General features: G+C 43.6%; 2 protein-coding genes across 4 annotated transcripts; both read left to right on the top strand.

Moving 5' to 3' along the window:
- Window positions 1-5,198: 5,198 nt before the first annotated feature.
- On the top strand, window positions 5,199-17,699 carry mtus2a (microtubule associated tumor suppressor candidate 2a). 3 transcript variants are annotated; one of them, XM_061247408.1, is made up of 9 exons: window positions 5,199-5,410; window positions 8,105-8,171; window positions 9,078-9,292; window positions 9,970-10,075; window positions 10,312-10,385; window positions 10,709-10,807; window positions 11,010-11,129; window positions 11,632-11,729; window positions 12,486-17,699. In XM_061247408.1, the coding sequence occupies exons 1-9, from the start codon at window positions 5,354-5,356 to the stop codon at window positions 12,688-12,690; spliced, it is 1,041 nt and encodes a 346-aa protein (XP_061103392.1). In that variant the 5' UTR covers window positions 5,199-5,353; the 3' UTR covers window positions 12,691-17,699. The 3 variants fall into 3 exon arrangements, with proteins under 3 accessions (XP_061103392.1, XP_061103394.1, XP_061103393.1); XM_061247410.1 differs by lacking the exon at window positions 5,199-5,410 and adding an exon at window positions 5,431-5,576 and having other exon boundaries at window positions 11,629-11,729; XM_061247409.1 differs by lacking the exon at window positions 5,199-5,410 and adding an exon at window positions 5,431-5,904 and having other exon boundaries at window positions 11,629-11,729.
- Window positions 17,700-20,383: 2,684 nt separating this feature from the next.
- On the top strand, window positions 20,384-26,344 carry slc46a3 (solute carrier family 46 member 3). The gene is made up of 6 exons (XM_061250369.1): window positions 20,384-20,570; window positions 20,755-20,986; window positions 22,620-23,490; window positions 24,230-24,313; window positions 24,952-25,108; window positions 25,901-26,344. The coding sequence occupies exons 2-6, from the start codon at window positions 20,798-20,800 to the stop codon at window positions 26,013-26,015; spliced, it is 1,416 nt and encodes a 471-aa protein (XP_061106353.1). The 5' UTR covers window positions 20,384-20,570; window positions 20,755-20,797; the 3' UTR covers window positions 26,016-26,344.
- The last annotated feature ends 119 nt before the right edge of the window (window positions 26,345-26,463 follow it).

Here is a 26,463-nt window from a genome sequence, read left to right as displayed (position 1 = left end):
CTTGCCGCTTGTTCCGGGTGCGCGCTGGTCGTTGCGGCGTTGTCTTCCGCTTGCAGTAGCTCCGCAGATCGATTAGGGGAGTTCGCTTTGGTTTGAGGGACGTGGTACCAGTCTGTATGAGCGCTTGTTTCTCGTATTGCAGAATTGGAGGTGATTTTATACTGGGCAAATTCTTTGAATTCACTGGTGACAGACCTGGGTCAAATATGTAATTGTATTGGATCCAAATACTTTTCTGTGATTGATTTTGCTTGGTGCAGTTGAGCCAACCAAGAGGACTAGAAGGTGGGGTTTCATAGGTTCCAATACACCAGACAAGCTCAGTCAAGCATAGAAATATATTTGAATCCAAAACAATTATGTATCTTCCCAGGTCTGACTGGTGAAGATGATGCCCGGGAATGTGTTTACTGGCATTATTTGTAAAATGTGGGTCAGACTTAATTTCCCCCCCTTTCTAATCTTTTCCTCCTCCATTGTCTGAATCTCCGCACTCCCCGTGCCGCCCCATCCCCGCCGCAGTGCATGCACGGCAGAGGCCCACGGCGGCTCGGAGCGGGGTGGCGGGCGGGCCACAGGGCGGTCCCCAGGGCGGGGGGGACGCGGAGCGCACGGCGGCCCAGCACCTGAGGGATCGCTGCGAGCAGCAGGACAAGCAGCTGCTCCGTCTGCAGGCCCAGCTGAGGAAGGTCACCCTCGGCCTGGACGCCTTCGCCGTCACCGCCCAGCACTTCAGCCGCAAGGTAGGGCCCCGCACGCAACCTGCGTCTTTCAGCGAAGTACAGAGGACACTGGCTGATTCACACACACATACACGCGCACACACACACACACACACACACACACACACACACGCATGCACACACATACTCACACATGCACAGGACACAACTATACTTACTGTGTCTTTCAGTGAAGTACAGAGGACACTGGCTGATTCTCACACACACACGCATACACATACTCAGACATACACAGGGCTCAGCTATATGTGAAAAAATACTTCCCAATGTCTTAAAATACTTCGTAAAAACACACACAAACACACATATGTGCACGCACACACAGGGCACTGCTATACTTACTGTGTCTTTCAGTAAAGTTCTGAATACATTTCTGCCTGTGTTGTTTGCCATGCAAATGAGAACTCTGTTTCTTCATTCTACCATGTCAAAATAATTGCACCCACTGTTGTATGAATTTTGTGAGTCAGTATCACATCCAAAGGACAGCTGGGACAGGTCAAGTCTGGCCTGTGTGAGATGCACTGAATGCTCCTATAAATGTGTTAAATATCCCAGGATACATTGAGGCATATCCCAGTCAGCGATAAAGCATGGTATTGAAGTCTGCTTTGAAATGTCACACAAGTTACTGTGCACAGCGGTCCATGGGCCAATAGGAGATCTTTACTGTATAGGGAGAACCAGCGGAGCCTTTGTTGAGGGGTTAATAGAACTTGTATTTCTCTGCCTGCCAGACTGTTGCACACAACCATCTTTAATTACATACTTACAGCGCTGGGCTTCAGGCGACACAGCGAAGGCAGCCGCTAATGGAATGTCATGCAAGGTCAGGGTTAGATAGGGTTGTGCGGAGGGGTAGTTTTCATCCATCTAACCGCAGAATAAAAATACATCGGCGCTATGCAACAGTGTAACATGGTATCGCCGCTGTATACAGTATAGCACATTACTGTGGGGCAGTGCCCAAGGCTGTGCAACTCAACAGCTCCATTGAGAACATAACTATTCTGGGGCCATAGAAGGCCATAGCCAGTCAGGGCTGGGATGCAGCACTCCTGCTGGTCTTCTCCTTGGTTTGTATTGGAGCATTCGGCCTGTACATGCGTGGGCCAGTCTTACTGGGTCTATGAGGTGAGGGAACATTGACTGACAGCAGATATGGAGACGCCGATATGGAAGACAGCTGACAGAATGGAGAGCCATGGAAGGAAAGAGTGCCCTCTGCTGTCCATGCTAAGGAAGTGTCATTGAGTGACTGCAGCTTCAGTTGATGGGAATTATGGTTTGAATCTTGTGTGATTTTTCAATACGTTTCTCAACAACTGTTGCTATTATTCACTTGCATCTTAATTTAAGTTCACACTCATGAAGAGAGCAGACAATCACATTTTTGTGAGTATTTTTAGTGTGGTTGTGATGTTAATGAATGAATAACAATCTATGTTTTTCTGTTGAGGAGAAATGTCTTTAGACTTCAATGAACATGACAACTCCATGTGTCATCTAATAGCAGCTAGTGATCTTGGTTGATATCTTTTGTTGATATCTCTTTCTCCTCTCTAAAACTTAACATCTGCCAGACTGTATAAATTGGAGAGTAATGGTGGGTTACAACTTCCCTTTGTCAAAAGGGTCATATATGTGTTCACAAACAGAACTGTAAAATGTCACTGAGGTAAAATATAGAATTTCTAGTTTTTGTCTCAGGGTCCAAACCCCTGAAGCTGTAATATGTAGCCTACTTGCCTGTCAACTATTGAGTCACACCCCAACATTCCTCAGCCCATGGTTATGTGTGTATGAGTTCATACTCAACTCCTAGCTGCTTTGTACTGTCCTGTATGTGTGTGTGTGTCTATGCGTGTAGCCTACAGTCTGTGCGTGGATGTCTGTAAGCCTGGACTTCAGACCTATACTTTACAGTACCTCATACATATTGTAGTTATGTATGCATTATTGTTAATTTCCTTCATTCAAAAAGAGAATCTTTTCAGCACCATCAATGAACCCTAGAACAATGCACCCTGTTAGTTGCTTGGCAGGCTGTGTAATGTAGCAAATCTATATTGCTATTGTCTTGTGTGGAACAAAGTCTTTCTCAGCAGGGACGAGAGCAGCGACAAGTAAAGACAAACTCACGTGCATAAACACACCGCCCCCGTCCTGCCTCGTGCAGAACTTGTGTATCAGAACCCTACAGCTGTCTCAAAGTGCGCAAAGCCAAGATGGATCCCTTCCTCCCAGCGGGGGAACTGTCAGATGAATGCAGGTTTACGCACATGTTCTGATGCCGTCAGCGCATTGACTGAAGATCTATTCATTCATGTGCATCTATTTACAGCATCAGTGTGCCTGTATCCCACTGTGTGTATGCGATTGTAGGAGTGGCCAATTACGGGAATCCTGTGGGGTTTAGTTCCTTTTGATTTTTGTTCCCTGACTCAGATCATAAGGGTTGGATTCCCATCTGGGGACTGACAGCACGCCAAGGCTAACTCCGTCTGTGGAGTAGTGGGTGTAAGAGTGAATCTGCCTTTTAGACAGGAGAGCCACTGGGGGTCTGTGACAACCACAATGTTTTCCTCCGCATTAGCCTGTGCGCCTGGCTTTGTCTGGGATAGTCGGAGGGTCTGGCAGTCGGAGGGTTGCCGGTTCGATCCCGCCCTGGGTGTGTTGAGTGTCCCTGAGCCAAGACGCCTAATCCCCGAATGCTCCTGACGAGCTGGTTGGTGTGTTGCATGGCAGCCAATCGCCGTTGGTGTGTGAGTGTGTCTATGAATGGGTGAATGAGAAGCGTCAATTGTACAGCGCTTTGGATAAAGGCGCTATATAAATGCAGACATTTACAATTTTACCATTTACCATTCAAGCCCAAGTCTAGGGATTCTTTCCTCATCTGCCATTGAAGGTTTCATATATGCTCACATGAGGTTAAGCTGCTTCACAGCATAGAAATGAGAAACTCTGTCCCAGTGAGCCATACAGAGTCTTAATGGCTTTCAGTTTGTTGCCATGGACACCAGGCAGGCCATAACCCCCTTTTACAAGTTGCTTCCCTCTACCCTGAGTGGAGTCTCAGGCTGAGCTGTGATTGGAGGAGACGGGGAAGGGGCTGTGAAATTGATTAAGGCACACAACCTGAACGTGTTTTTATGATGACTGGTGTCAGACATTACAAAGGGCTTCTGCTTCCAATGGTGAAACAGTGGAGATATGCACTTCTCTTGTTTTGCAGTAGCAGTATATCATCTGACGTGTTTAAATAATGTAGCAATTCTTTATTTACCTACTCTACACTCTCAGAAAAAATGGTGTCAAAAGGAACACAGTGATTGGAACACAAATGGTCCTTTGTCTGGGAGCTTTCAGACTTCACACCCATGATGGAGGGTCCTATAAAAAAAGCTAAAAGGGTTCCTCAATGGAGACAAGGCCCCTGAGCACAGTCTTATCTTAACTCCATTCAGCTGTCCATAATATTGGACTAATCATTTACACTGTAGAAATGTAACCGAGCCAAAGGTCTTTCAAGGATTTTGTACGAAATGATACACTGTAAGTCAAGCATTATTTGTCTTTCTCAGTTACCAAATATCCAGCCTGTAATTTTCTTCAGAATTAAACTAAATATTTTAGTATAAGGAAACTACCTGACCCCTTCCCACACACAAAACTCATTTTAATGGAATGGAATCCACTGCCTTATCTACCACTCAGGTAGATAAGGCAGGTAGCAGTCTTGCTTGAAAAGCCTGTCTCTCCAGTTGCCGAAATCCCCCATACAGATAAAGCATGGTGAAAGGCTTACAGAGACTCACAGAAGGGAGTAAACTGTGGCTAGGTTTCAAGGTGGGTTAGAAGATGGTGTAGATTCACATGTACATGTGTGTTGTCAGAATTGGCAGAAAAAACTGAGTTTGTTGCTACTTGGTTCCTTTGGGGAAATACAGAAGCAGACAATCTCTTGGTAATACTCTACACTTTATTGATCAAATCCTCCCATGTGTCGCCCTCTCTCTCGCTCTCTCTCTCACTCTCTCGCTCTCTCTCTCTCTCACTCGCTCTCTCTCTCACTCTCTCACTCTCTCTCGCTCTCTCTCTCACTCGCTCTCTCTCTCTCTCTCTCACTCTCTCACTCTCACGCTCTCTCTCACTCTCTCTCTCTCCCTCTCTCTCTGTCTCTCTCTCTCTCTCTCTCTCTCTCTCTCTCTCTCTCTCTCTCTCTCTCTCTCTCTGCCCTGGAGCTGGATGACATACTCAGATCCTGAAATTCAAGTTGGGGTGGGGAGTTGGGGGGTGGGTGAGTTCAGGAGGATGACCACAGCTGGACCTGTCATCACTGTACCAGCAGGCCAGCGAATCGCATGAGTCAGCAGCAAGGGCAAAGCGGCTTCAGGGACATTTTCCCCTCAATCTCTCTCTCTTTTTCTCTCCGTTCACTCTGCACGTTCTCTCGTGCGCGCTCTCTGCTCATTTTGCAGTTCTCTCTCTTTCTCTCTCGCTCTGTCTCTCTCTGTATACACCTGTCTCTCTGTTCACCGTGTGGACTGAGGAGACACACAGCTTTTGTCCCCTGCGGTGTTGATGAAGCTGTCTGCCACACTAGCATGGGCCAGTCTTGGTGTAAGGTCTGTCTCCACTCTCTGCGCTGTCTGGATGAAACGGTAATGAGAGCAATCACGATGGAAATGTCATTGCCCTGTGTGTGTGTGTGTGTGTGTGTGTGTGAGAGAGAGAGAGAGACAGAGAGAGAGAGAGAGAGAGAGAGAGAGAGAGAGAGAGCACAACAGAGAGTGAGGGAGCACAAGAGAGAGAGGGAGAAGGCAAATTGTAAATGCATGTTTCACTTCTATGTCTTTTTTTCACCTTAATGTTAATTTTGTGTGTTTTTTTTTCTCTTTTTTTTTCATAAAATTGGTTCAGAGAATCATTAGATTTGCTCCTGGCTCACTCATTGGCCAGGTCAATCATTACGGGCATAATGATGTCATGGGTAGCGTTTTTTATTGAGTAATACTTCTATTTATAAATGAATTATTTTGATTATTGAACAGGAAACTATGCTCTAATTTTAAACGAGGTTATGGTCTGCGTGGGGAGGACGAGTGCTGTGATGAGTACATATTGACTTTGTCCGGCAGACAGCAGTAATTCCTGAGTGCGTCTTGCTCTAATATGATTGTTTTGTTGGCTACACTTGCTTTGCAGCGTGGAGACAGCAATACCATTAAAAGCGTACTTTCTAGTGCTTTGCCTGGCGTGAATCCATGTGACTCGCTTTGGGGAGGAAAAAAACATGAATATGCCTCCTGTATGAGTGAAAATGCATTATGGGAACGCAATGGAATATACAGTGGGGTGCAAAGATTTGGGCACCCCTGGTTTAAATGTCAGTTACAGTGAATCTGTATGTGATTGAAAGCAAACCTGATCTCTAAATGGTACAGGGGTAAACTTGCAAATTTAAAATAAAAGTTTCTTTTTTTTTTTCTTTTTTTTTTTACTGTTTATAAATTATAAAAAAAACGAAAAGGGAAATGTACAAAAGTTTGGGAACCCTTTTGGACTATCCTTTGTTATTTAAAAAAAAAGATGACCCAGGTGATTTACTCATTAGGGCTTCAATGAGTCAGGTGAATATAATTCCAGGGCTGAACGTTTTATTCTGAAGTAACTCTATGCCTTCTAAAGTATCCAATGGCAGTAGCTGTTCTGTCTGGTGTTAACAGCCATGGGTTCCTCTAAACAGTCATCCAAGGATTTCAGAATGAAGATGGTTCATTTCTACCAAGAAGTAGAAGGCTACAAAAATTCTCTCAATGTTTCAAACTACCTATTTCCACTGTCAGAAACATTCTTTGGAATGGAAGATAAATGGAACAGTTGAAGTCAAGGCAAGGTCTGGAAGACCAAGAAAGATTTCAGATAGAATGGCCCAAGACCTGGTGAACAATTATCAGAAGAACGGACACATTACCGACACATTGCTGCAAAAAAGAGTAGCAAACACATATCTAGCTGTTCACAGGACAACAATACAACATACTTTAAACAACAAAAACCAACATGACAGAGTTGCCAGAAGGAAGGACCTCAACACAAAACATCTGAAGTGTGCAATAGAAAACATTGAGAAGCCTGAAGCTTTTTGGAACACTGAGGTTTGGTCTGAAAAAACCAAAATTAAACTTTTTGGCCACCACCAACGAAGATATGTTTGGAAAAATAAGGGTGAAGCCTTTGTAGATAAAAACACCTTGCCAACTGTGAAACATGGAGGTGGATTCTTTATGTTTTGGGGTTGAGTGACAGCTGGGGGCACAGGAAATATTGTGCGAGAAGGTGGAAGGAAGAATGGATTCTACCAAATATCAAGAAATTCTAGAGGGTAATGTTCAAAGGTCAGTCCAGACATTGAAGTTGAAGAGAGGTTTGGTATTCCAGCAAGACATTGATCCAAAGCATACCTCAAAATCAACCCTGAAGTACCTCCAGGAAAGACGGATGAAGGTTTTGGAATGCCCAGACTTGAATATAATTGAAAATCTGTGGAGGGATCTCAAATATGCCATACATGCAAGGGGGCAGAATAATATTTCTGAGCTAGAGATGTTATGTCAGGAAGAATGGGCATAAATTCCAAAAGTGAGAATTGAAAGACTCTTAGCTGGCTACAAGAAGCATTTACAAGCTGTTATAGTTATAGGAATTCTAACTGACAGGGTTCCCAAACTTTTGCACAGGGCCTTTTTCCTTTTTTTAATTATTTTGAAACTGTAAGAAATTCAAATAAAAAATAATCTTGCTTAGAATTTGAAGAAATGTGTCATGTTTAACGTTCACCATTTGGAGGTCAGGTTTGCTTCGGTTCACTTAGATATTAATTGTTAGGAGGCTTTTTGACCAGAGGTGTCGAAATTTTTGCACACGACTGTAGCTAATTATGTCCATATACTGTATTTATCAATCTGAACACAATCCTACTCAATTCCACTTTTAGTTATGTGTCCATTTATTTCCAAAAGTTCATTAAAAAGGTCCATATCTGTGACACTGGGTGGCTCCTGTTACTATAGGACGCTGTTGCGGGGAGTTTGTGTCGATGGCCTGGTATCCACACCAGCGGTTCCATAGGGCATTATTTGCTCATTTCAATTCCCGGGGAGGGAATACTGTATATTTCCATATTGCAACACATTGCAAGCAGGTTGGTTGTGGCATAAGGGCGTCCTCGGTAAGACCAGTATGGGAACCATTGTCATGTCTGTTTCATTGGGTGAATTATGACAATGGTGATAGTGCTTGCATTTGTCCCCTGACCCTGGGTGTGTGTGTGTGTGTGTCTGTGTGCCTCGCAGAGTGAAGCCGCGGCTATGAAGGAGAGGGAGCTGTCCCTGGAGCTCTCCAAAATCAGGGATGAAGTGGGTGAGTTTGTCGTTCTGTCACACTGGGAGTTGGGGAGAGACAGAAGTGGAAGTGGAGGTTCATATAGGATGTGTGTTGGATGCAGAATATAAGCAGGCGTACCTATAGTATAAATGCATGCACGTGCACACGCTGACACGCAAACACACTCACACACGCAGATATGCACAAACACACACACACACACACACACAAACAGACACACACAGTTGAGGGTTTAATTCCCAGTCGGGGTGCTGCCACTATATCCTTGCGCAACTTCCTTCCTCAACATCCAACATCCTCATTGCTTCTGTGAAATTATCCAGGAAAAGAAATAGATTGGATATAAAAAATATAATTAAATCTAATGTAATGTAAGATAAATAATTTCAGTGGTTGTGTGGTGATGATGGAGGGGTTGGTGTACATCAGAGTCAAGAGCTGAGAGCTGAGGGCTATTTCATTGCTTACTGTCGCTCTACATGAAATCCCACCGTTTAACCATTTTTTCATTAGCCCTGTGTCTGCGGTATTCTCTTCTGTCTTCTTCCCACGAGCTGACTTCCTTCTCCCTGTTATATACAGCTGTATTTTATGTCTTTCAGTTCCTTCAACTGGCCCTCTGTATCTGCTTAACTGGCCCTAACAATCCCCAGCGTAACCACAATCAGTTTCGCTGTCGGGCCCTTGAGCAAGAACCTTAACCCCATTGCGCCAAGGGGGACTGGCCCCCACTTAATCTAATCAACTATAATTTGCTTTTGGATAAAAGCGTTCGCTAAATAACAGAGTGTAATGTAATGTTAACCCATTCCCTCACCCGCCCTGTCCCAATGCCCCCCTCTCACCCATGTCTGCTCCCTGCCCCCACCCTCTCCCATCTCCCCTACTGTCCTGCACCTCCCCCCACCTCCCTCTCCCCAGCCTGCAGTGCTGCCCGCTGGGAGCGCCTACAGCGGGAGAAGGCGGCGCTGGAGCTGGGCTTCGAGCGGGAGCTGCAGGGGCTGCAGGAGCAGCAGGAGGCCGAGCTCGGGGCCCTGGAGGAGGGCCTGAGGGCCCGGCACAGGGCCGAGATGGACTGCCTGCAGGAGGAGCACCAGGCCGAGATGGACATGCTGCACGCACAGCAGCAGGAGCAGGTTGGGAGCAGGAGGAGGAGGAGGAGGAGAGGGAGTGGGGACCTCCTTCTACGGGGGTCCAGTCTGGTCCACTCTGTATATTCTGATGGAGAGGTGCTCAATCACTCACATACTTCCCTCACCTGGCCCTGCTGCTTCGCTTCTGCTCTGGTGGCTGGGTTGTAGACGTATTTTGTGTCTTTCATGTCCTCAAAATGGCGTTTATCTGGTTGTTTAACTGGCCATCCCCCTCTTCACTCTCAACTTTCTCGACAGTATGTGCACCTACCACTTGCTCTTGCTCTTGTGCTTCCATCCCTTCAAATGTTAATAATTCCAGAACCATTTGGCATAGTTATGAATCTTATGTGCATAGATATAGTTAATTACATTGAGATTGGTCATGTTTGTGACTGGGCGGATGTAATCAATAGGAATTCTGGAGAAGTTATTTGGATTAATGTGCAATCATACTGCACTGTAAGTCTATAAGGAAAGCTGTCAGGCAACTATCCACATTGTTTACATTTCAAGGCTGTTCATGCTCATCAGGTAGAATGTAGAAATCAATCTTTTTCGAAGCCTACCTACCTAAGCGTATGGAAAGCTGAACCTAGAGCAGTAGAATGTGCCAAAGTCTGCTCTTAGGAAACACTGTAATATTGTAAGATCTCTTTTGTGTGTCTCTTTCCACCCAGATTGAGCAGATAACCATGAGTCATGAGGCTGTTGTGGAGGACATGGAGAATGCTCACAGGGTGACCATGGCAACGCTGGAGGAGGACCACGTGACAACTGTGCAAGGTGTGGGAACTGTAGTGACACTTCCTGCACTTCACAGACAGGGGGCGACATAGAACACATGTAAATCATTATCTGTGGACTGACTGATGAAGATACGGTCTGACGCCTCATGCAAAGCATGTCCAATGATGGGAAGCTGTAAAATGTAACATGCAAATTGTGTGCAGGCCCTGTATGTTTATTTTGGGAGGAACATGTGTTTAACTTTCTAATGTGAGCCTCTGTGTCACATTTAGAGCTGAGACAAGCCCACGAAGACCAGAGGACATCCATTGAGGAGGACTTTGAGAATCAGAGGCTCTCTCTCCAGGTAAGACGCTGGCAGACAACTGGGAATAACACAAACTCAAACATGTGAAAATTTGGGAATAGGACAAATATAAACTTGTGAGACTCTGGGAATAACACACAAAAAACTTGTGGGAATCTAGGAATAAAACAAACACAAACTTAATATTGTGAGAATCTTGGAATAGTAAAAATGTAAACTGGTGAGAATTTGGGAATAAAACAAACTTGTGAAAATTTGGGAATAAAACAAAAAACAAACTTATGAGAATCTCGGAATAAAATAAACGCAGTGAAAGTTGTATGCCTGTTTTTGCTGAGGGGTGTGCTTGTGCTTCTGCACAGGACCAGGTGGACACTCTGACCATCCAGAGCCGCAGCCTGAAGGACCGGGCCGGCCGCTTCGAGGAGGCCCTGAGGAAGAGTGCCGATGAACAGATCGGGGTGCAGAAAACATGTCCATACATACTTCAGTCAATGCCAGAAGAAACATCAAACACATGCACACACACACACGTTATTCAAAGCATATGTACACACACAGAAACACATGCACACATACACACAGACACATGCTGGTTGTAAAAACGCTCATTTGAATGAAACCTCCCTCCCCCCTCCACCCCCCCCCCCCTTCTCTGTGCAGGATGCTCTGGCCCCTTATCAACACATCCAAGAGGATCTGAAGAGCCTGAAAGAGGTTTTGGAGATGAAAAACCAGCAGATTCACGAGCAAGAGACAAAAATTTCTGAGCTGCAGAAGATGGTAAGCTCAAAAGGAATACTTCTCACTCTAAAATGATCTTTTATCTATAATTTTTTTTACAGGATACATTTTCCTTTCAGGCACCAGCAATAGAAATTAATTTACAAACAGTGTCCTTTTCTGTTCTTAAGAAATTCTGGTTAAGTGATTAAGGAACCATGTACTGCCCCCCCCAAAATTGTAGCATTTAGCCAACAGGCCCAGACTCCTCACCACGTTCCACTGCCCCCAATCAGTTACACATCGCACTCAGTCACAGGGTCGCGTGACAGGCTTCTGAGGGCAGGCCTATTACGTCCTCGCCTTCCACATTGTGACCGTTATTTATTACCCCGTCAGAGAGGTTTTCATTGCATTTCTCCTGCCAGGGCCCTACGCATAGCCCTAGCTTTTTGATTTTGGATTTTGGATTTTGTGCAGCGGCGGCTCACGGAGGCGAATGCGTGACTCGTCTGGCCCTTTGAAGAATTTAATGTGATGATGTCGTTGCACTCTCGAGCAGGCTCAAAAGAACGTCGTTCTGGAGGAGCGGGTCCAAGTGTTGCAGCAGCAGAACGAGGACCTCAGAGCTAGGATTGACCTCAACCTCTCCCTGACCAGGTGTGTGCCGTTATCCTGCTTACCACAGTGCTCATATGAGCCCGCAATTTCATATGTTCCTCTGGGACTGCGTGTAGCCAGCCACCCAGGTAATATCTATTACATTCAACAAGGTTCAGTTGAAATAAATCTGTTTGTGTAGGTTATTTTATTATTAGGAGAGTACTTTTAAATAAATCCAAATTTGCATACATTAAAAAAAATAATAATGAATGAACAAATGCATGAATGCTTCATGAATCATTGCAAAAATCTGTTACATGCATGACAGTTGCATGGAACAAACAATTAACAAAAACGACAGCAAAATATGGCAATAGCAAGGACATGAGGACCATCATAATCATTTCAAGAACAACATAAGTTAATGAATGAATAAATAAATGATTGATATTGAGAAATTATACAAACTGATCATTTCTAGATATTTCTAGGTAGCAATTTCAATTGGTAGGTATGATCAAATTTTTCCGAGGCTTGTGTGTCATCATTGTGCTTGTTGCATTACATGCTGTTATTAGTATTAGTACTGTAAGCTAGGAAGTCGTCTATGCACTCTACTAGAACCTTCCCATAATTATTAACTGTGAAATACATTAATTTGTGAAATACATTATGTGCACAAAATTACATGGAGTTGTCATTTTTAAATATATAATATATACATTTAAAAATGCCCCTAAACCCTATTACGAATATCACAAAGAGCGAAGACATGTAATTGCGGTTTCTCCTGCCCCTCCCTCCGTCCTGCAGGAACCTATCAGAGGAGAACGCCAACCTGCAGGAGCACGTGGAGAAGGAGAGCAGCGAGAAGAAGCGTCTCAGCCGTAACAACGAGGAGCTGCTGTGGCGCCTGCAGGCCGAGCTGAGCCCCCGCGTGTCCCCGGCCTCCTCGCCCCTCCACCGGGTGTCGCCGGGGCCCTCCTCCCCCTCCCGGCTCCAGCCCTTCCCCCAATGAGCCCCCACCAGCCCCCGTCTGTTCCCCCTTCCCTGCTAAAAAAAAAAAAAACTGCTCAAGCTAGGTTTTGAAACGGCTGGTATCTGGTTGACCGGTTCAGACCAGTTCAGACCAGACCAGCTCCCAGCTGGACATGGTTTGGTTGGTTGACCCGTTAAAACCGGCTCCCAGGTTGACATGGTTTGACTACCTTAAGCTATGTTTTGAAACTGCTCAGACGGCTAGAAACGGCTCAGACAGGCTACCAGCACTAGCCGGTTGACCAGCTCATACGCAGCTAGATCAGCTTGTAACCAGCTTGACCAGCTCAATTTCCAAGTTGGTCAAGCTTGGATTTTACAGCAGGATTGTCCCTCTACCCTCTACCTCACCCTGTCTCTCACTCTTGTTCGGAGACAAACTGACTCTGTCCAGGCTGGCTTCTTTTCTGCCTGAAGGTGCATAGACTTGCACAAGTACTCTTGTTAAAAAGGTCTGGTACTGAATGTGAGAACTAACATACTTACGCCTGGCTACTGGTTTCTGTGATGTAAATCTACTCCTCATTACTCCACAGTGTAAAAACAAAGACACAAAAAAAACATTAGCTTCCATTGAAGTAGGAAGTTGGAAAATGTCTGCTCTCCTGTGTGTCATCTCTCATTAAAGACGTGACTATGGGCCGTTGTATAATGTAAACAGCTTGTACTCTTCTCATTACTTCGCTGTGGGACGGCAGCCCTTGGGGTGTGCAGGACCAGCTCGGCAGATCCACCAACGGGAGCGAAAGCCGGTCCTACAGGAACGATCATTTGCTTCTTTCCCTGGGGCCCAGGCTGGGATTATGAAACATTAAATCGATATTTCCTTTGAAACCACCACTATAACTTTTATAAAACGCCACCTTAGTCACCACCCCAGGGAGCCCTGATCCTATCACCAGCAGTTTTACTCTGACCACCCTTGCCTACAGTGCGACTCTGTCCCTCAGGGGCTCACCGCAAAGCTTTGCCGGTTTTCACTTGGCCAGCGTGACCTGAGAGACTGTCGACCCTGTTCTCCTTCATCCAGAACAGGATTTTTAACTTTCCAGGATGAACTGGGACACCTTTCCTGCTTATTAACTTCATCCACGATAGTTCTTCTCCTTGGACGGCTTGCCCTGTTACAGGTAATTTACTCCTGCTACTGTGAGACAGTTTCCCTCCTGCTCACCTTAGCCTAGGCCATTCTTTTCTTCTTTGGTCAACTTGGGGCAGATTGTCTCCACTTCAGTCTCTCCCAGGTTAGATGATACAGGGGCAGTGTACTGTAGACCTCATGACTTTTACTTAGTGTGTTGTTAGCCAGGTCCTCTGCTCATTGTGGTCCTGGGTTCCACACTGGCTGCCTTGATTGTGTTGAAAAGCATTTGTGCTCCATTCCTTTTCTCAACTCCAACAACAAACCAATGAAATCAATGACCTGGGGCTGTTTGTAAAAAATGTAATTATGAGAGATTACCATTTCTTTTTCATGGCATTTGTAACATTTTACTATGTAAAGCATGTACTGTAAGTCTTCCAGTAGTTACGAGTTACCTCGGATAATTGTGATTTCCATCATAAAAATTTGGATTAAGGACCCCACCCCCACCCCCCTGGCTTTAATGCTCAGGAGGGAGTCCCTTTAAAAAGTCAGTAGCAAGCTACTCCTAAGAAATAGAAGGCTGAGGTATGTATAAATTAAGGTTTACATCATTAGTGTAGTTCAGGTTGGACTCCCATTTGGGTGTAGTACCTAGAGAAAATGATGTTTCAAGGAATGGTTTAAAGCAAAAACGCTTAGTAGAGAAGACTTTTTTGAAGATTTGATGTGTCACTACTGTAATTGTTCAGGGATTTTTCTCTTTCTTGCTAACTCAAGCCCAAGCTTGCTGTGTCTAGTTATAATTTCTATATTATAAAAGGCCATAAATGCGTGTGGAATACTAAGAGACTTTTGAAAAAAGCAATTACAAATGACCCTGATGTGCATTTAACGCTTAGTTGAAACTTGTTAAAAAAAATGTATATTGTGGCAAATTTCACCTGCTGTAGCACCAGAGATAATAATTATCTCAAAGGTTTTTAAGCTATGAATGAAATACCTACCTGCTCATTGTATTGTTGTGCTACTCTTGATTCTTCCATTTTGAAAAGTCGACTGGTTTGTATTAGTGTTGGGGGGGAAAAATCCACAAGTTCAGTTTGAGTAACAGCAATTGCAAGTCTGGTGGTTTGACCTGATCACGGCTCAACAGGATGCCTTAATCCATATAATACTGTTGGTAATTGTTTAGTAATGCCTTCCAGTTTCTACTACACAAGTGTTATCCTACTCCAGTACATAATATACTATACAGGGAATTTCACAATTCATTTATTTATTGTGAAAACCTTTTGTTTCAGTGAAACATTGTTACAGTACATGTGTTGACTATTTATTTTAGCAGACTTAAAATATTTTTACATTTTGCCCTTTTATTCTTCTTGTCTTTAGCCTAAAAACTGCAACAAAAAAATTCATCTTTATTATATAATTTATCTTAAAAGACAGAATAACATTTTTGTGAATTCCTTCCATATGAAATATGGAACAAAATATTTCTGTTTTTATTAATAATCTTTTATAAGACAAAACTCTTGATGAGCGGTGTTGTAGAAGAGATTTTCTGATTATTATGAAGCTTTTTTATTATGATAGTAATTATTATTTTCAGGATTTTTTGTTTTCTTTTTTGCCATGTTTATCCAATCCAAATGAATGTTCTCTTTGTGATTCTACTGGTTATGTTATGTGAATAATGCACTTGAAAGATTATATTTTACCTCCCTATTTAGGCAATATTGGTCAAGTAGCGTGAATAGAATACATTTTCAAACAAAAACTTACACTGTGTTAGATGACTTTGCTGGATGTATTATAGCAACCAGTTGCCTCAGGCAGTTTCAGGGAGAGAAATTGAGTGAATCAACTGAGAGGACGATTACTGATTCCAATAGCAAGCTATTATAGAAAGGTAAGGCATTTGGCATTTGCTACGTAGTAATTTTCGTAACTTTTCCTAACACTTGTTCTTAGTCTTATGTTAATCAGTCTTTTTTAAAAATGGAGGGAGGGGATTTAGAAGCATCCGATTTGTAACCTATTGAGACCAAACCCACCTCATTTAATATGACAGGACTCCGCTGGCCTGCCAATTGCAAAAAGAGTGACAATTCCACTGCATGTTAAATAAGTGCTTATAACAGCGTTCTGAAAACAGTGCTGTTGCTAAAATCCATTTGCATAAATATTATATTTATCTGTACTTTTCTGGTTCAAGGAAGATAACAAAACATATACAGTGGCTTTAGAAAGTGTTCAGACCCCTATATTGTGTTGTAGATCTCATTTTAAATGGATGCAATTCTACACTCAATAACCCATAATGACCCATAAGTGAAACTATTTATTTGGGGAAGCCCCTTTGGTAGCAGTTACTTCAAGTCTCTACGAGCTTTGCACACCAGGATTTGGGAAGTGTATCCCATTCTTCTTGGCAGATCCTCTTAAGCTTCATCAGATTGCATGGGAAGTGTCTGTGAACTGCTGTCTTCAGGTCTCTCCACAGATATTCGATGGGATTTAAGTCTGAGGTTGCGTGCACTCTGGAGCAGGTTTTCTTCAAGGACCTCTCTGTATTTGGCTGCATTCATCCTTCATTCAATTCTGACCCCATTCAAGTCACCCAATCCCTGCCGCTAAGAAGCTCCCCCATAGCATGATGCTGCTACCACCATGCTTCACCGTAAGGATGGCATTAGCCATGTGATGGGCACTGTGTTTGCCATGCTTCGCCATGCTCTCATCAGACCAGATAATCTTTTTCCCCATCCTCTCAGAGTCCTTTAAATGTCGTTTGGGCTGTATGCCTTTTACTCAAGAGTGGCTTCCATCTAGCCACTCTACCATAAAGGCCTGATTGATGGAGTGCTACTGAGATGGTCATCCTGTTAGGTCCTTCCATCTTTGCAGAGGACTTTCAAAGCTCTGTTAGAGTGACGGTCCTTGGTCACCACTCTGGGTTACCCAGCAAGAAGGGTCCTGGTGGTTCCAGATGGTTTCAAACTTTAACAATTATTGAGGCTACTGAGGTCCTGGGAACACTCAAAACTTTAGAAAGGGTTCATACCATTGCCCTGATCTATGCCTCACCACAATTTTATTGCAGAGGTCTACAGAGAGTTCCATGGACTTCATGGCTTGATTTTTGTCCTGACATGCAGTGTGAATTTTGTGATATATACACAGGTGTGTGCTTTTCTAAAGTATGTCCAATCAATTCAATTTGTCACAGATGGACTCCAATCAAGTTCTAGACACATCTCAAGGATAATTCAAGCAAACAGGATGCACCTGACCACAATTTGGAGTGCCACAGCAAAGGGTCTAAATACTTATGTAAATGAGAGTTCAGTTTTTGATTTGTAATACATTTGCAAAAAAGGGTATTATGCATTATGGGTTATTGAGAGTTGATTTATGGGCAAAATGGCAATTCTATCAATTTAAAATCTACAACATAATAAAGTATGCAAAAAGTGGAGGGGTCTGAATTCTTTCTGAAGCCTCTGTACATATATGTATATTCTCAATATCAGGTACTGGATCTGCACTGACAGCTCTGTGTCCTGTGGACATTACTATAAACCCAATGATCAAATTACTACTCTCCTCAGTATAATAAATTGTCCAAATTACTGTAAATTATTTTTAAAGGGGTATGGGCATTTACAAACATGTCTATTGTAAATGTTTTTTTGTTGTTTTTCTGACTTTGTACAGTTGACTGTATTTGTTCCATAGCACACATATAAAAGCATGTCTGTAGCTATTTGTTTTGTTTTTTCCCCTAGATAAAGATGACGAAAGCTGTGTTTGTAGCATAGAGGATTAAAACTGAGCCATTATGGGGAATGACAAAGCACTGTACTGGATGTATTTGGTATCTTGTTTTTGCATTTTGGCTTGACCAACCTATTAAAAAGATTCCAAAATATGGTATAAATGTTGTGATTGAGGAAATATATCCTGAAACTGTCACAGTATGTGTATGTTAGGATCTTAAACCAGTAGGTGTGTGGTAGTTTACAGTCAAAGAGGAATAACAGGTTACAGTGAATGCAATTTATTATATAGTGTGTTCAATTTATAGCAATATACAGTGGTGCAGAATGTGAGTAGTGAAATCGCTTTACATGATTGGAGGTTATAATTCATGGGCCTCCCAGAACGATTCCATTTTTCACCTTATACACCCGAAAAATGCAAATCATCAAAGAAAGAAACAATCACCACAAAATACAAATGATTCTGCTTTCCTTATCTCTGTTAGCCCATCAAACCAGTTTAACCTTTGTAGTACAGCTGACTGATGTCTCATAGGTGCAGTACCTTGCATTACTTACAGCTTACTCTTGAATGGTGTTCCAAAATCTTTCTCCAGACTCACACTGTTTCCATCAAACCATGAGGGTCTGCTTAACACTTCTATAAACCACCCTACAGGTGATTGTCCACCTACTATTAACATTATTTAGATAGAAATCATTTTTTATGTTGAAATATGACATACAGTGCATCCGGAAAGTACTCACAGCGCTTCACTGGAAAACAGTTATTTGAGAAGGCAAACACATTTAATTGATATTGCTACCATGAGAAGACATCAAATAGATACAGTGCATCCGGAAAGCGCTTCACTTTCCCCACATTTTATGTTACAGCCTTATTCCAAAATGGAATAAATTCATTTTTTTACTCAAAATTCTACACACAACACCCCATAATGACAACATAAAAGAAGTTTTTTTGAAATGCTTGCAAATTTATTAAAAATAAAAAACTAAGAAATCACATGTACATAAGTATTCACAGCCTTTGCCATGAATCTCAAAATTGAGCTCAGGTGCATCCTGTTTCCACTGATCAACCTTGATATGTTTCTACAGCTTAATTGGAGTCCACCTGTGGTAAATTCAGTTGATTGGACATGATTTGGAAAGCCACACACCTGTCTATATAAAGTCCTACAGTTGACAGTTGACAGTCAGAGCACAAACCAAGCATGAATTCAAAGGAATTGTCTGTAGACCGCCGAGACAGGATTGTCTCGAGGCACAAATCTGGGGAAGGGTACAGAAAAATGTATTCTGCTTTGAAGGTCCCAATGAGCACAGTGGCCTCCATCATCCGTAAATGGAAGAAGTTCGGAACCACCAGGACTCTTCCTAGAGCTGGCCGCCCGTCTAAACTGAGCAATCGGGGGAGAAGGGCCTTAGTCAGGGAGGTGACCAAGAACCCGATGGTCATTCTGTCAGAGCTCCAGCGTTCCTCTGTGGAGAGAGGAGAACCTTCCAGAAGGACAACCATCTGTGCAGCAATCCACCAATCAGGCCTGTATGGTAGAGTGGCCAGATGGAAGCCACTCCTTAGTAAAAGACTCTCATCACCTGGCCAATACCATCCCTACAGTGAAGCATGGTGGTGGCAGCATCATGCTGTGGGGATGTTTTTCAGCGGCAGGAACTGGGAGACTAGTCAGGATTGAGGGAAAGATGAATGCAGCAATGTACAGAGACATCCTGGATGAAAACCTGCTCCAGAGCGCTCTTGACCTCAGACTGGGGCGACGGTTCATCTTTCAGCAGGACAACGAACCTAAGCACACAGCCAAGATATCAAAGGAGTGGCTTCAGGACAACTCTGTGAATGTCCTTGAGTGGCCCAGCCAGAGCCCAGACTTGAATCCGATTGAAAATCTCTGGAGAGATCTGAAAATGGCTGTGCACCGACGCTCCCCATCCAACCTGATGGAGCTTGAGAGGTGCTGCAAAGAGGAATGGGCGAAACTGCCCAAAGATAGGTGTGCCAAGCTTGTGGCATCATATTCAAAAAGACTTGAGGCTGTAATTGCTGCCAAAGGTGCATCAACAAAGTATTGAGCAAAGGCTGTGAATACTTATGTACATGTGATTTCTTAGTTTTTTTATTTTTAATAAATTTGCAAAAATTAAAAAAAAACTTCTTTCATGTTGTCATTATGGGGTGTTGTGTGTTGAAATTTGAGGAAAAAAATGAATTTATTCCATTTTGGAATAAGGCTGTAACATAACAAAATGTGGGAAAAGTGAAGCGCTGTGAATACTTTCCGGATGCACTGTATGTATTTGATGTCTTCTCATGGTAGCAATATCAATTAAATGTGTTTGCCTTCTCAAATAACTGTTTTCCACTGGTGGTGTCGGCTGCAACATTCCTGCCTCATGTTCATATATGATGATGCAGTCACAGGAACTTGCTGGCTGAGGAGAAACTCCTCAGAAGCCAACTGTCCAATTAATTTTGGTCCCTTAAAATGGAGGGACTGTGTATAAAACAGGGAACTCCTACATTAATCACCCGATATGGATGTAAACCACTGGAGTACAGTTCAAATTAATTCAGTTTCTGTATTGTTTTCTCCACGTCCACATCTGACTCAACATGTTGAGGTGCCTAAATGCTGCAGCTTCATTGGACAACATCATTATATTATGGCTCTTGTTCCCCTCTTTCAGCCGTGGAGGTGTGTTCCATGGGGATTAAGAACTCGTCCTCACAAAGTGCCTTTCCGCATCAGCGCAGTAGGTTGTTTCCTGGTAGAGGGGACAAGTAGACTGTTTATTTTCTGGGCTTGTTCCTACTGTAAACCAAGGGAAATGGTTGTCTTACAGTTGCTCTTTCATTTTTCTTTACTGAGGAAAGTCTGAGGAAGTTCTACTGTATGTCAATAGGCTTAAACATGGTTTGAATCAGGGATCTCCATTACTGAGATATTGATTCACCATCCGGCACAGGTAAGATCACCTTCTTTTGGTTAGCTGCCTTTTTCTTTGTTCTATTGGTTCAAATGGTACATTTAAAAGAAAGTTGTAATTCATTAGTACGCTCTGATTATGTTAAATTTGGATGTTTGTGTTTCAAATATCTCATTATTTTTATTTTTCCCTCTGCCTTGCTGATTTCTTGCATTCACAAAAGTCTCCAGTCACTTGTTCACTGGTAGGCTGAACCGGGGATCAAAATGAGACGGCTGTACTTGGTAGAGCCCGTTGTAGGGGTGTATGCCTTCGCCATGTTCATGACCTACCCACTACTGCAGCAGTACATCTACAGGCGCCTGTGGGAGCAGGTCACTGGCTCTCCCTACACCAGTAGTCTGAACTCCTCTCACTGCGAAGACAACAACAGCAACCTGAGTAGGCAGCATGAGGTGAGAAAGGAGGAAGAGACAGCAGGCACAATGGCGATTTGTCATTTGTCTAATGAAATTCCCTTTTTGTTTGGGGAGCTAGGTACATGTTAACGTTCTTTCGAAATGTCTTTCAGAGAGTTTCAGCATAATGAAATACTAGGTGAGAAAGGGATTGTATTGTACTGAGAGAAAGCCTTGGCATTGTAGCTTATCCAACCTGTTCTGTAGTTTGCTCTAATGGCATTGATATGCGCATTTTTTGAACATCGCTTTGCATCTGCCAAATAAAATGCAATGTAATAAGAGCAGCCTAAGCTTTACAGTATGTCTACAGTGGCATGAAAAAGTATTTGCCCCCTCACTTTATTATTGCATATTTATCTTACTGAATGGTTTCAGATCTTGAGCACACTTTTAAAAAATTGCTATTTCATTTATTTAGTGAAACGTTTCCGAACACCTCAATTACGAAAAGGTAATTGCCCCCTTAAACTTAATAACTGGGTGCACCACGTTTAGCAGCAATAACTGCAAATGCAATGCAGTTTGATATTAGTCTTTCATGTCACTGTGGATGCATTTCAGCCCACTCTTTTTTGCTGAACAGATTTAATTCAGATAAATTGGTAGGTTTTCAAACATGAATTGCACTTTTCAGGTCCTGCCACAGCATCTATATTGGGTTTATGTCTGGTCTTTTGATTTGCTGCATAACCCAGTTACACTTCAGCTTCAGTTCACAGACAGATGAGCAGACATTCTCCATTTAGAATTTTTTGGTACAGAGTGGAATTCATTTAATAATGGCATGTTGTCCAGGCAGCAAAGCATCCCCACACCATCACACTACCAGCACAATTTTTACCATGTTCTTAGTGTGAAATGCTGTACACCAGATATAATGGAGCCCGTGTCCTCTAAAAACGTCCACTTTTGACTCCTCTGTCTCAAAATGTGAGAATTGATGTATCTTTTTAGTAGCAGTGGTTTCTGTCTTGCTACTCATGAATGCCATGATTGTGGAGTCATGAATACTGGCCTTCGCTGTTCTTCTGGGATCTTTTGTGATTTCCTGGATGAGTTGTTACTGCAAGCTTGGAAAAACTCTCCTCTGTTGAGAAGATTCAGCACAGTTCCAAGTGTTCTCCATTTGGAGAGAATGGCTCTCTCTGTGGTTTGGTGGAGTCAAAGAGCCTTAGAAATAGCCTTGTCAAAGTCTTTACTTGGACCCAATAGAGATGCTGTGGCAGAACTTGAACGATTAGTTCATGTTCTAAAACCTGCCAATTTGCCTAATTTAAAGCAGAAGAAATGTATCCTCAGCAATGTGAAAGACTGATATGAAAATATAGGAAGGGGTTAGTTGAGATTATTAAGGCTCATGGTGGTGCAACCAGTTTGATGAGTTTTTTCATTAAATGAATGAAATTTCAAAAATGTGTTTCTGTTTACACAGGTTCCCTTGGTATGATATTATACTTGTTTCTGAAACCATGCTGTGAGGCAAATATTCAATAATAGACACCGTACTGTCAGGGCACTGTATTTCTAGTTACCCTAGTATTCTATTATCTGTCTTTTTTTGGGGTGGTGCAGCGTAGCTTTTTTTTTTGCTGCATTTACTTCATCCGTCTCTCTTGCTTTTCGGCAGGAGGTACAGAGGGAGGCATCCCTTTTTTTCCTGTACAGCGAGCTCTGTTTCCTGTTCCCCAGCCTGGTCATGTCCTTGCTGCTGGTCTCCTTCAGCGACCGCTGCGGCCGCAAGCTGGCCATTGTCACCCCGCTGGTGGGCGACTTTCAGTTTGCCCTCACCTACTTCCTGGTCAGCCACTTCTCGCTGGACCTCAACCTCGTCCTGGCCTCGGCCTTCGTGATGGGACTCACGGGGGGGCCCACCACGCTGATCGGAGGCTCCTTCGCGTACGTGGCGGACGTCTGCAGCAGTGGGCAGAAGACGGTGCGGATGGCAGCCCTGGACATGCTGCTGGGCGTGCTCTGCGGCCTGGCCTCCTTCTGCACGGGCTTCTTCATCCGCGCTGCGGGCTTCAGCTGGCCCTTCCTCACCGCCGCCCTCCTCCACCTCCTCAACCTGGCCTACGTGCTGTGCCTCCTGGGCGAGACGGTGGAGGCGCCGGCGAGCCCCGTAGCCGGAGGCCGGTCCACGCGGGAGGCCCTCAGAGGCCGCTTCCAGAGCGTGTACCTCCTCTTCGCGGCCTCCTCGCGCAGGAGGAACACCCTGCTGCTGCTCGCCCTGCTGGCCTTCACCTTCTACAAGGTGGCCAAGATGGGGGGCATGTCCATCTTCATCCTGTATGAGCTCAACGCCCCGCTGTGCTGGACCGAGCTGCTGGTGGGCTACGGCTCGGCCCTCTCCACCGCCATCTTCGTGGGCAGCTTCGTCGGGGTCTATGTCCTCTCGCGCTGCCTGCGTGACGTCTACATTGTCCTCCTGGGACTGCTCTCCGTAGCTGTTGGGATGCTCATGACGGCCTTCGCCAAGACAACCTTGCTGATGTTCCTGGGTGAGGAGAGAGACTCTCTCGACCCCCTCTGCAATCGGATTACAGCCAGTACTCTGAATAAAATAGATCTAGGTTGTGTCTGATCGGGCAACTGTGCTAAACATGACCAGTTCAGACCCATTTAGACACTAGGCGAAAGCAGCATTTCATTATGTACCTTCCAGGATGGGCAATTATACTGTCTCTATGTAGACCAGACACACTGATCTGACCTGTAGCGTAGGGGTTAGGGTACATGACTGGGCCCTGCAAGGTTGTTACCACATTAAGATCAGCCTTTGGGCCTTTGACCCTGCATTGCACCAGGGGAGAATTGTCTCCTGCTTAGTCTAATCAACTGTACGTCGCTCTGGATAAGAGCGTTTGCCAAATGCCATTAATGTACTGTAATGATTTCAAGTATTACAAAGTATCGAGTATTCAAGTATTTCCAAATAGTTAACAAATTAATGTTTAGATAGCTGCTGTCTTTTTAAGCCAATGCATGGCTGTCAATAAACAAAGCACTAACATACCGTAAACTAGAATCAAATATGAAAAAGATTAAATATTTCTGTATGTTTATTCCACACAACATGTTGTAAGTCTCTGTCACAGCTGAAAAAGATGGATTATTGTTATTATTTATTTATTTGGCTGCAGTATTTGACATTCAAAAATACTGGTTTCTGTGATTGATATTCTGGGTCTTGCAGCATTATGGTCACTCTAAGTGAGATCGCTTCTGTTCTCTCTTTAGTGCGGGTGCCCCTGCTCTTCTCCGTGATGCCGGCGCCCGTGCTGCGATCTATGATGTCCAAGATAGTCCTGAGCTCTGAGCAGGGTGGGTGAAGTGTTCAGACCTCCCAGAAGAAAACTGGGAAGTTGCATATACCTTTGCACAGCAATGATGACCTCATACATTCATTATAGAGCTGTAGTGTACAGCTACATCTCGTTAAGGTTATTACAAACTAAAATGGAGAACCTTGAGTGTAACTCTGGCCCATGCAGTATCCTGTCTAATGCTTGTGTGAACTCTTCTCAATTCCTCCTTCAATTCCTTCTCCGTCCTCACCTCATCTACATCTTTTTCTCTATTTACTTTGATGTCTTTTCTCCTCTCCTTAAACGTTATCTCCTCCATAATCTGTTCTTCTTACTTTCTTCTCCCTGCTCTCCTCACTTCTTCTGCTGCTATTTCTTCTCTTTACTGTTATTTTCACTCCTTTCTACTCCTTTCTCACTATGTAGTCAAGAAAAAGTTAAGTTTCACTGATGTATTAATGTAACTTTTCTTGTTTTGTTTTTTTGTGTTTATCCATTTCTTTGTGTTATTTATGATTAGTTCTTATGTCTTGTTTCACACAGGTTGTATTGGTTTCTGTTCAAGAACTATAGGAGCTGCATGATAATATTGATATTATTGGCCATTCTAATTTGATAATAAAGTTTCATTAAAACTCAACTCTTTCGCTGCAGGGGCACTGTTTGCATGTGTGGCGTTTGTGGAGATGCTGAGTGTGGGCATTGCCCTCATAGTGTTCAGCAGCACCTACGCCTCCACCGTCTCCTGGTTCTCTGGCTTCAGCTTCCTCCTGGCGTCTGGCCTGACGCTCATCCCCATGGCTCTGATTGGGTAGGCAGTCCTTCACAAATCAACACTGAATCATGACCAATATGGGTGTGTCATTTTAACAGAAGACCGGGATACATGTGACGTAAATAGTAACAGCTACATTCTCCTCACAGTGCATGTATACTCAGTGCGTATACCTGCACACCAGCTTTTTAATGCAAATATTGAATCAGTCAATCATGTGTCAGCAACAAAATGCATATAAGCATGCAGACATGGTCAAGAGGTTCAGCTGTTTTTCAGACCAAATGGGGAAGAAAAATGGCTTTGACCGTGAAATGATTGTTGGTGCCAGAAAGGGTGGTTTGAGTATCTCAGAAACTGCTGATCTCCTGGGATTTTCAAAAAGTGGATAGGCTACAGCAGCAGAATATAGTCTAAAAAAAGAAGTCTAAAAAATAAATACCTAATAAAGTTCTCACTGAGTGTATTATGCGTTATCACATTACATTATTGGCATTTGGCTGATGCTCTTATCCAGAGCGACATACAGTTGATTAGACTAAGCAGGAGACAATCCTCCCCTGGAGCAATGCAGGGTTAAGGGCCTTGCTCAAGGGCCCAAGAGCTGTGGAGATCTTATTGTGGCTACACCAGGATTAGAACCACCAACCTTGCGTGTCCCAGTCATGAGCCTTAACCACTATGCCACAGGCCGCCCCTACAATTTACTACAGAAGAGTGACACATTTCTTTCACATATAAGGTCTCCATAATGTGCTGTGCAAGGATGTGAGACAAAACAGTCCATTGGCCCATGGTTCTGAAGACCTTGTTCTGCTGTGATTCTAGGTCAGTTGTGTGTCTGCGTTTGGATATGGATGGTGAAACTATAGCCCTGACTGGTGAAGATGACACTGAAGCCCCTGGAGAAATGCTACAACTGCCCAGCTGGGATGTGAACTAAGGCAACAATCCCCTCACTATCCATCCTTGGTCTGCTTCAAGGTCCTGAAACCCAGCTTGGAGCCAGCCTCCATCTTCTTCATTGAGTGAAGGAACTGAGACTGGTCCCAGACATCAGCAAACCTTATTCCAGTGCACTAGCATGATGTTTGTGGTTGAACTGCAAAATTTACACAGCAATGTGTGTGTGTGTGTGTGTGTGTGTGTGTGTGTGTGTGTGTGTGTGTGTGTGCGTGTGTGTGCGTGTGTGTGTGCGTGCGTGTGTGTGTGTCTGTCTGTCTGGGTGCACACACATGTGAGTGTATGCAGGTGTACTGTATGTGTGCCGTTGGATGCAAATGAGAAACAATGGTAATTCTGAGCCAACTGAATAAATAGAAGCTCTTGGTTTTGGGACCATATGGTCTCTCAAATACAGTGTTCTTTCTCTTTCAGACACAAAATGGTGA

This window comes from Conger conger, chromosome 7 (genome assembly GCF_963514075.1).
Source record: "Conger conger chromosome 7, fConCon1.1, whole genome shotgun sequence".
NCBI lineage: Eukaryota > Metazoa > Chordata > Actinopteri > Anguilliformes > Congridae > Conger > Conger conger.
Note: the sequence above shows the minus strand (reverse complement) of the source record. Positions and strands in the feature narration are given on the sequence as shown.